The 11,364-nt window shown below is 39.9% G+C and overlaps 1 protein-coding gene across 1 annotated transcript in view; it reads right to left on the bottom strand.

The window, feature by feature from the left end:
- The window catches only part of APPBP2 (amyloid beta precursor protein binding protein 2), a 51,086-nt gene that overhangs the window by 30,616 nt on the left and 9,106 nt on the right, over nucleotides 1–11,364 (bottom strand). Inside the window, exons 2-3 of the mRNA XM_006092235.3 lie at nucleotides 3,728–3,816; nucleotides 44–195 (exon numbers count right to left, since the gene is read on the bottom strand). Coding sequence (XP_006092297.1) covers nucleotides 44–195; nucleotides 3,728–3,816 — 241 coding nt within the window. The remainder of the gene's footprint in view (nucleotides 1–43; nucleotides 196–3,727; nucleotides 3,817–11,364) is intronic.

Below are 11,364 nucleotides of genomic sequence, written 5' to 3'. Positions count from 1 at the left end.
CATGTCACAGAACAAAACATTACTCTATTTTACCATTACTTACCTAAAACAAAGCCCACTTGAATGGCTTTTTCCTTTACTGCAGCATCTGATTCTGCTATATAGGAGCACCTTCTGCTAAATGAGTAGGCTAAGACTGAAGCAACTTTCACACCATGATCCATCAAAGCCTGGAAACAATGATGAAGCAAATGTCTGAAAGAGAAGGAAAAGGTTATTTTATAAAGGTAATGTATTTTGTCTTTTCAGAAAGTGCTAGCTTGCTTTTTAAAAATAATTGTACAATTATTTTCCAAGATGAAGTAAGAAAAAAGGCTTTTTGCCTTACGAATTATGAAGCCATAATTCACAATTTAGCCTAGTATCTTTAATCAGTGAATCACTCAGTGATCCTGTATGGGTAAATTTATGGCAATAAAGAATAAAACTAACTTTTAACATCAGTTTTAAAAACCAAATTGGCTTATAATATAATGATAACCCAATTTACAAAATGAGCAATGATAAGAAAAAATGAAATATTGCCTTCATGTCAACATGATCTTGAGAATATCATTCTAAGCAAAATAAGTTAGACAGATTTCACTCATATGTGGAATATAAAACTGAACGCAACAAATGAATAAGAAAAACAAACAAAAACTCACAGACAACAGTATGGTGACAGACAACAGTATGGTGGTTACTAGAGGAAAGGGGGATGAGGAATAGCAAAGCATAAAGGAAAGGTGACGAAAGATTTGACTCTGGGTTGTGAACATACAATGTAATATACAGATGATGTGTCATAGAATTGTATACTTGAAAACTATATAATTTTATTAATCAATGTCACTCCAATAAATTTAATTTTTTTAAAAAGAGCAATGGACTTCAATAGTTCTCCAAAATATACAAATGGCTAATAAGCACAAGAAAGATGTTGAACATCATTAGTCATTAGGGAAAAGCAAATCAAAATCATGATGATATACCACATCATATCTGCTAGAATGGCTATAATAATTTTGTTTAAAAGTAATGCTAAGCCCTGGCTGGTTTGGCTCAGTGGATAGAGCATTGGCCTGCAGACTGAAGTCACAGGTTCAATTCCAGTTAAGGGCACATGACCATGTTGTGGGCTCGACCCCCAGTAGGGGGCCTACAGAAGGCAGTCGATGAATGATTCTCTCTCATTGATGTTTCTCTCTCTATGTCCCTTCCTCTCTGAAATCAATATGTGTGTGTGTGTGTGTGTGTGTGTGTGTGTGTATAGTAATGCCAAGGAAAAAAAAGGAATGGCAAGGATACAGAAAAATTAGAACCCTCATACATCGGTGATAGAAATGAAAAATGGTATAGCTGCTGTGGAAAACAGTTTATAAGTTATTCAAAAAGTTAAACATAGGGCTGTCATATGTTTATAACTAGTTATATACAAGAGAATTAAAAACATATGTCCACACCAAATCTTGTCCAGGAACATTCAATTCATAGCAGCATTATTCAGATTGCCAAAAGGGGGAAACAACTGAAATGTTCATCAGCAGATGATTAGATAAACAAATCCATATATCCATACAATGGAAATTTATTCAACCATAAAATAGAAAAAAATACCAATATAAGTAACAACATGAATGAACCTTGAAAACATTACAGGAAGTTAAAAAAGCCAGTCACAAAAGACTATATATTGTATGAAATGTGTACAATAGGTAAATCCAGATACAGAAAGTAGATTATTAACAATAGGCCAGAGACTAGGAGTAAAAGGAAATAGGAAGTGACTGTTAATAGGTATAGGATTTCTTGTGAGGTAATGAAAATGTTCTAGATAACGGAGTCACTGCTTTGCATAAAGGGGGAAACTGTCAAACTATGTGCTTTTATTTTCACAAATACAGGGTGGTGCAAAAGTAGGTTTACAGTTGTGGGTACGCAAAACATAGTTTATTTTTGTATTATTTATTAATTACTAAAGGCCCGGTGCACGAAATTCCTGCACTGGGGGGGGGGGGGGGTCCCCTCAGCCCATCCTGCGGCCTCTTGCAGTCCAGGAGCCCTCGGGGGATGTTCAACTGATGGGCCTAAGCCAGCAATCGGTCATCCTTAGCGCTGCCTGGTTCATAGGTATCATGATGTTCAACCACTGAACCACACCAGCCTGGCTACAACTACTGAGTAGCTCCCTTGGTTAGTGTAGTCCTGATATGCCAAAGTTGCAGGTTCATTCCTCAGTCAGTGCCATACAAGAATCAACCAATGAATGCATAAATAAGTGGAACAACAAATTGATGTTTCTCCCTCAAAATAAATAAAAATTACTTAGAAGTTTTTCTATAGCCTTCTTTTACCAAAATGTAGTTCTCGTCTATAATTATATTTTAAAATATGTTTTTATTGAGAAAGAGGAAGAGAGAGGGAGAGAGAAACATCAATAAAGAGAAACATCTATCAGCTGCCTTCTGCATGCCCTCTACTGAGGATCAAGCCTGCAACATGGGCATGTGTCAGACCGGGAATCAAATTGGCAACCTCTTGGTGCATGGTATTACACTCAACCAACTGAGCCACAACTGCCAGGGCACATGTATTATTATTATTTTTAATATATTTTATTGATTTTTTTCCAGAGAGGAAGGGAGAGGGATAGAGAGTTAGAAACATCGATGAGAGAGAAACATCCATCAGCTGCCTCCTGCACACCCCCCAACTGGGGATGTGCCCGCAGCCAAGGTACATGCCCTTGACCGGAATCGAACCTGGGACCCTTCAGTCCGCAGGCAGATAGATGCTCTATCCACTGAGCCAAACCAGTTAGGCTATATTATTTTTTTATAGGCTAACTTTAATTAATCAACTAACCAAGAAGTTTATCTACATAGTTAACACACAGGCCGTATTTTAACGTTATCCTTAAAAAGTGAAATCATATGAATTATATACTTAGTCTATCATCCCTCTCTAAAATAAAAAAATCCATGAGGAAGCCCTAGCCATTGTGGCTCAGTGGTACAGCATAGGTCGAGCACTGAAAGGTCTAATGTTCAATTCTTCGTCAATGGCAGATACCTGGGTTGCAGATTCATTCCCCAGTGGGGGTGAAAGCGGGAAGCAACCAATCTGTATTTATCTCACATTGATCTTTCTCTCTTTCACTCTCTTCCCCTCCCTCCCTCCTTCCCTTCCACTCTCTCTAAAAAATCAATGGGAAAAATATCCTCGAGTGAGGATTAACAAAAACAAAATAAAACAAAACAAAACAAACAAAATCCATGAGGAAGAGATGTCATAGATCTTTTTCACTGCTGAAACCCCAGCATCTAGAATAGTACGACATATGCTGGGCATTAAACAAGAATTTGCTGAACAAATGAAATAACTTCACAACTTCATATTAGAGATTAGCAGTATTTTATAAAACTATATTCTTGTTTTCCTAGAAATGTGGGTTAGGGGAAAAAAAGAAGGCATTTAAAGCAAATTTAGGGAAGAACACTAAAGAGAACAGTAAGTACAATCAAAAGCCATGTCACCTACACCTACACGTGGCTCCTACTACATGTGAATAGCCACAATGGGGAAGATGAATTTGGTCTCCCTTTTTTGAAAGCAATGGTGGTATTAATGGCTTCATAATAATGTGATTGTACTTAATGCCACTGAATTGCATACTTAAAAATAGTTACTATAGTAAAATTTAGTTTATGTACAGTTTACCACAATATAAAAAAAATAAGTTTACCTTTTATCCAGAGCTCTCAATACTTTAGCAAAAACTTCCAATTCACAAAATTCACTGCCCAGTTGACATAAGCGTCCCTGTTGGTAAAGCTGAAATAAAACAACAAAGAGATAATTAAAAATTTTTAATTTAATTTTAATCTCTACTTTAAGAATACTTATGAATATAATTTGATGAATTTAAAGACTACTACTCAAAGTTGGTATGATTACATAGTAATATCGGGAAAGATGCTTGTGCTAATAGAAAAGTAACACTAAATAAACAAATTTATACAATTCATATAAAAGCATTTTAATAGTTGTATCTGATAGTTAGAAATTAGTTATATGTATATGATATATGTAGACTCTAAAGAACAAAATACATAAACAAGACAGAAACAGACTCATTGATGCAGAGAACTATTGGTTCCAGAGGGGAAGAAGGTTGAGGGGCTGGGTGAAAAAGGTGAAAGGATTAAGAAGTACAAATTGGCCCTAGCCGGTTTGGCTCAGTGCATAGAGCGTCGGCCTGCAGACTGAAGGGTCCCAGGTTCGATTCCGGTCAAGGGCACATGCCTGGGTTGCAGGCTCGGTCCCCAGTGGGGAGTGTGCAGGAGGCAGCCGATCAATGATTCCCTATCGTCAGTGATGTTTCTGTCTCTCTCTTCCTCTCTGAAATCAATAAAAAAATATATTTTTTTAAAGTACAAATTGGCAGTTGCAAAGTAGACATCGGGATGTAAAGTACAGCATAGGAAACATAGTTAATAATCTCTCTATATAAAAGCCTAACATGCTAAGGGTCCAACGGTTCGACCATTCAACCAGTTGCTATAATGCGCACTGACCACCAGGGGGCAGACACTCCGACTGGTAGGTTAGCTTGCTGCTGGGGTCTGGCTGATCAGGATTGGGCGAGAAGGGACGGACATGCCCTGAAGCCCTCCCTTGGTCCCTCTTCAGCCCTGATCATGCTTCGGTGGGGTCCCTCGGCCTGGCCTGTGCCCTCTCGCAATCCGGGACCCCTTGGGGGATGTCGGAGAGCCAATTTCGGCCTGATCCCTGCAGGCCAGGCCAAGGGACCCCACCAGTGCACAAATCCATGCACCAGCCCTCTAGTATTATAATAATTATGTATGGTACCAGGTGGGTACATGAATTATTGGGGATCACTTTGTAAAATATATTATTATCTAACCACTACACTCTACACCTGAAACTAACATAATACTGAATGTCAACTGTAGTTGAAAAATAAAATTAAAAATTAGTATTTGTAAAACAGTATCAGGTACATGATTAAGTAATACAAAGTGTTATGTAGTTATGTATATATTAAATAAACATTAAAACGTCTTATAGAAAACTGAAGGCAATTATTGCAAGGGCAATGCAGGACAGCCCCAAACCCAGAGAAATAAAGATCAATTCAAAATTATCACAGGCAAAAAGTGAACAGCTTAGTCTTAACATCTAATTAGCATATAAATAATTTAGACTAATTCCTCAAAACAAAAATTTAGAAAACTTTAGAAAAAGATATAAAAGAAACTGAGTCCAGCCCTAGCCAGTTTCGCTCAGTGAATAGAGCACAGGTCTGCGAACCAAAGGGTCCCGGGTTCAATTCTGGTCAAGGGCACATGCCCAGGTTCCGGGCTTGATCCCCAGTGGGGGGTGTGCAGGTGGCAGCCGACTAATGATTCTCTCTTATCATTGATGTTTCAATCTCTCTCTCCCTTCCTCTCTGAAATCAATAAAAATACATTTTTAAGTAATAATGAAAGAAAGAAAGAAAGAAAGAGAGAGAGAGAGAGAGAGGGAGGGAGGGAGGGAGGATCATAAATACAATCTATGAAAGTTGTGTGGCTCACTCATGTTTAAAACTGTTACCTCTGAGTCATTATATAGCAAAACCTTCAGAAATGAAAATGGGTTGTTATCAAGAAAAAATTACCATGATACATAAAACAAGTTTCGGAAAAATTTGAGTAATATAATTCCACTTTTTGTAAGATATATTTTTATTGATTTCAGAGAGGAAGGGAGAGGGAGAGAGAGAGAGAAACACCAACGATGAGAGGGAATTATTGACCGGTTGCCTCCTGCATGCCCCCAACTGGGGACCGAGCATGTGCCCTTGACTGGAATCGAACCTGGGACCCTTCAGTCCGCAGGCCTATGCTCTATCCACTGAGCCAAACTGGTTAGGGCAATATAATTCCACTTTTGTTTCTAAATTCTATGTCTACCATTATATATGCATAAGTTTTTTTAAAAATCTGAATGATATTCAATAAAATGTACATCTATGGTATAGGATTTGTATATAAAATCTTTTATCTCCACTCTCCTCATTTTTCATCTGGATTACAGCAAAGGTCTGGCAGAACTGCACTCTCCATTACTCCTGTTGGCCTTGTAATCAATTGTCCACATAGCAGCCAGAACGATCTTTTCAAAGAAGTAAATTATTTCATGCCATTTCTTTTAAAACCTTTCAGTGGAACCCTCAAAGTGAACAAAATCCAAAATATTTAATGTGGCCTTTAAGTCTCTGAAAGTATCTGATCTTGCCTATCTTTCAAATCTCATCTTTTACCACTCTTTCTCCCTATCCCCTACATTCTTGACACATTAGCTTTCTTTTAGCTTTAGCTCACCTCATGACTTTTGCACACATACTGGTAAGCTGCTGCCTCCACATAAAGCACTGGTACCATGATTCTTTACTTGGTTAATTTGTAACTCATCCTAAAGGTCTCAACTAGGATGTCACTTAATTCCCCAATCTAAATTCTGTTCCCTGTTATACTTTCTCATGATTTTTCCTCCATAGTAAGTAGCATCAAGACATGAGTGCACACATGCACTTAAACAATAATTTGTTAAACATGTCACTCCAATACACTCTGCACTCTATGAGGTAACCGTTGTCACCACTATATTCCCAATACCTATCACAGCGTCTAGTGCAGGGGTGGGCAAACTTTTTGACTCGAGGGCCACAATGGGTTCTTAAACTGGACCGGAGGGCCGGAACAAAAGTATGGATGGAGTGTTTGTGTGAAGTAATATAAATTCAAAGTAAACATCATTACATAAAAGGGTACGGTCTTTTTTTTTTTTAGTTTTATTCATTTCAAACGGGCCGGATCCGGCCCGCGGGCCGTAGTTTGCCCACGGCTGGCTAGTGCTTAATATACATTCAATATTTTCTGAATGCATAATCAAAATGGGCAGAGATCTACTTTGGATGGAACTCAGAACCTAAGGAAAAATAATTCAAGACAGTCTCTACTCTGGAGTTTATCATTATTTATTGAAACTGCCCCAATTCCTCTGATGAATCTGACACTAAGAGAAAAACCCTGATTTCACAGTTACTTACTGTCTCCCCAAGTAGACTGTAAGCACCTTAATGAGAAACATTTACTAGGCAGCCTTCTGTCCCATCTCTACAGTACTCTATATAGAACAGTGCTTATGCAATAAACTGAGAACAAATTTGAATGCAAACTTAATAACCTAGAGTCATGAAGAACATAAAGTGCCAGTTCCTAAATGAAAAAAAAATCAAGAACAAATTTTAAATAATAGCTGCTTAAAGTTATAGAGAAAAGCAAGTGTTTCCTATTTTTAACATCAGGTATTTTACCCAAGTAACCCTGGCATATTCATTACATGAAACTCTTATCTTACTGAACCTGTTTTATCTCTGTTAATTTTCACAAAGGCAAAATATTATAGCTAGGAACATCCTACTTATTATGTTTTTATTAACTTAATAAATATCAGGAACATTTGTGTAAAGCACTGTGCTAGGTATTGGGTATATGGTGATGACCAAGGTCACCACAGTAATACAAAGTCAGTAGGAATTGTTCTTTGATCTCAAAAACTTTAGAATCTGTCAGAGTAGAAAAACAATGTTCACAGATTATACAGTAGAGGTAGGCAGAGTATTTTAGAAACATAATAAAATGCCCACTCCAAGGATAAATTTCTGCTGAATTTTGAAGAGAGAATCATTGATTGGCTGCCTTCTGCACGCCTCACACTGGGGATTGAGCCCACAACCTGGGCATGTGCCCTGACTGGAAATCGAACCGTGATCGCCTGGTTCATAGGTCAACACTCAACCACTGAGCCATGCCAGCTGGGCAAATTTCTTGCTTATTAACATTTACATTTTAATTTCTCAGCTGCTTTATACTCTGTCATACTTTTCTTTTTAAATACAACTGAACAACATGATTTTTCATATCTTGCAGGGCAAACTTCTTTGCTTACTGGCAAATAAGCCAAAGGTCTATCAGGGGTCCTCAAACTACAGCCCCGCGGGCCACATGCAAATACAAATATTGTATTTGTTCCCGTTTTGTTTTTTTACTTCAAAATAAGATATGTGCAGTGTGCATAGGAATTTGTTCATAGTTTTTTTTTAAACTATAGTCCGGCCCTCCAACGGTCTGAGGGACAGTGAACTGGCCCCCTGTTTAAAAAGTTTGAGGACCCCTGGTAAGTGGACATGTTCATTTCATTAAAAAACACAAGAAACAGTTAACTTACTAAAGTTTAAATATGCTGTAAATTTAAATATGCTGTCCACTAGATCCACCATCCATTAAATAAGAGTTTCCCCCACCTCCAATTGTAATGTGAATGAATTTATGTCCAATACCCAGATTCTTTAACTCTATTGCTCACTTGATGTGTTAATAGCTTAATTTTCAAGATAGCATGATTGTGTTAATTGTGGAAGATGCTACCATGATATAAATGGAAGGTTAAAACAAAAATCTAGTTAGATGTAAGATCTAACCAATAATGATAACCAGCCATATGCAACTCATAAGTAATCTGTAAATTTGAATAAATTTCTCAGCTTTTCTTAAAGCTTCACTACCAATGTGGTGAAAATTAGAAGTATATCCATGAGATAATAGAGAGAGGGTAGTATGGTTATAAGAAACACATTCTATATTCTAAATAATCAACTTTAAAACATTTGTTTCCTCTGATTTCAGAATTACATACATTTTTAGAAAAATTAAAAAATTTAGAAAAATTTTATTTAAAAAAAGAAAAGTATTAATTTGATTTTACTATGAAGAGAAAAATCACTGTTGCCCTGGCCAGTGTTCCCAATGGTTAGAGCTCTGGCCAGTACACCGAAAAGGGGGGTGGGGGGGTGCGGGAGGCACCCAGTTAATGTCTCTCTCTCATATCAATATTTCTATCTTTATCTCTCTCCCCCCCCCTCTCCTCCTCCTTCCTTCCCTTCCACTCTCTGAAAAAAAATATGCTCTGGTGAGAATTTAAAAAAAGAGAGAGAGAGAGAGAGAGAGAGAGAGAGAGAGAGAAATCACTATTGCCGTGGCCCGATGGCTTGGTTGGAGCATCATTCCATACACAAAAAGGTTGAGGGTTCGATTCCAGTCAGGACACATACCTAGGTTGCAGGTTTGATCCCTGGTCAGGGCACGTACAGGAGGCAACAGATCAATCGATGTTTCTCTCTCTCTTCCTCTCTCTCTAAAATAAAAAATCAATTAAAAAACTATATCCTTGGGTGAGGATTTAAAAAAGAGAGAAAAATCACTGTCAACGTAAGGACACATTTCTTTTCAGTCCTCTTTTTCTTATTTGCAGTTTTGAGTATGTTACATAAACTTTAATCCTTTGTTATGGAAGTTAAAAACTTATTTCCCCATTACACATCTTCAAGTTATTATACTTGGTTCCAAAACATGTTTTTGAAATTCTGATGAAGCCTACATTGAATATACAGTCAGAAGAAAACCCTAAATTTTCCAATCTAGTAACAATATCTCTTCAACATTTATTAGACTTTTGGGTTTCTGTACATCTCCTTTTTGGATTTACTCTATTCATGTTTTCTGTTGTTATTTTAAGTAACATATATTCTTTCCTATACTGCATGTAGAAAAATTTAGTTTTAATTACAAATGTGTAATCATCCCCGTCACTGAATATCTCATTGCGATAGCTTTTCAGTTGATTTTGCTGGCTTTTTCTCTACTCAATTTATTAGCACTTCAAGAATATTAATATGTAGTTTACAGTTCCAGAACTAAGTCTGAAAGCCCTTACTTAAAACTGCTCTCTCACAGCATCACTGAAGTTATCTTATTATTGTCCTCACCGCCACTCAGATCCATGGGGAAGTTGCCCAGTGGGAGATCTACAACTGGAGGAAAAGAAAGAAGCGTAGTGAGACTGAGTGGGAGCTACGGAGGCACCAAAACCAGAGGTACGCAGTCACACGCCACGCGGGCTGCAAATGGATTCTCGGTTTTTTACGAACCCTCGAATCCTCTGGGCTTGCTCGGGGCGGGTCTCTGAGGCCCCAGATCCCACAGGGAGAGGCGGCCACGGCCTTGCAGTGGTCGGAGAGCGAGGGAAGCTCTGACACGCGGCTGCTCGCCGGCACTGAGGGACAAGATGTCCTGGTGTCCCGGGGAGGCAAGGGGCACGGAGACACCGCCATCGCTATTTCCTCCACGCTGGCGACTCCCTGTGACCCCGCCCTACCCTCAGGGCTGTGCCAGAGGCACAAGAGGGAATGACTGTGCTTTTACAAACTCTCAAATCCACTGAGCTGGTTCAGGCGGGTCTCTGAGGCCCCAGGCCCCAAGGCGAGAGACGGCACGGCCTTCCAGCGGTCAGAAAGCGAGGGAGGCTCTGGCGCGCGCGGCTGCTCCCCGGCATTGGGGGACGCAAAGTCCTGGAGTCCTGGATAGGCAAGGGGCTGCTGAGTCTCCGCCCCAGCGACTCCCTGTGACCCCGCCCTACGCAATTTACATTCCCATCTGGGCTGTGCCAGACTCACAAGTAGAAACGCCTTTGCTTCTGCAAACTTTCAAATCCACTGAGCTGGTTCAGGCGGGATCATGAGGCACCAGACCCTACGGGGAGAGGCAGCACGGCCTTGCAGCCATCAGAAAGCGAGGGAGACTCTGTTGCACAGCTGCTCGCAGGCACTGGGGGACACAAAGCCCTGGCAGAGATTCAAGGGGCCGCGGAGACTCAGCCAGTGTTATTTGCTCCACCATGGCGACTCCCTGAGTCTCAGCCCTAATCAATTTACATCCCCATCCAAGCTGTGCCAGGTGCACAAAAAGACCCACCTGTGCTTTTGCAGCCTATCCCAACAAATTGCAGACTTCAACTGCTCGCAGCCATGGGAGACACACTCAAGAAGCAGACCCAGGAGAACCAGGATGGCGGCATAAGGAAGAGACCTGTGCGTGCTACCTCACACAACAACATCGAAACTACCAAATATCAGACAAACACCTATCATACAGAACCATGGGAAAGTTGGCCCAGTGGAAGCTCTACAACTGGAAGGAGAGAAAGAACATTGAGACTGAGTAGGATGTGACACCAAGTACAGAGCCCAACCCACAAACTGCAGATTTCAACTCCTCGCATAGAAAGAAGCGCATTGAGACTGAGTAGGATGTGCAGAGGCACCAAGTACAGAGCCCATCCCAGCAGCTGCAGATTTCAGCTCCTTGCATCTGGGAGGACGCAATCGGGGGCAGAGTCGGGTCCGGGCGGCAGGGCTGGGCTGACTCGCGGCACTGTGACTGCTGTACAGCAGCGCACAAACATGCCCACTGGTCC

The sequence above is a fragment of the Myotis lucifugus genome, unplaced genomic scaffold, assembly GCF_000147115.1.
Source record: "Myotis lucifugus unplaced genomic scaffold, Myoluc2.0 scaffold_99, whole genome shotgun sequence".
In the NCBI taxonomy this organism is placed as follows: domain Eukaryota; kingdom Metazoa; phylum Chordata; class Mammalia; order Chiroptera; family Vespertilionidae; genus Myotis; species Myotis lucifugus.
This window is presented reverse-complemented; position numbering and strand designations above follow the sequence as displayed.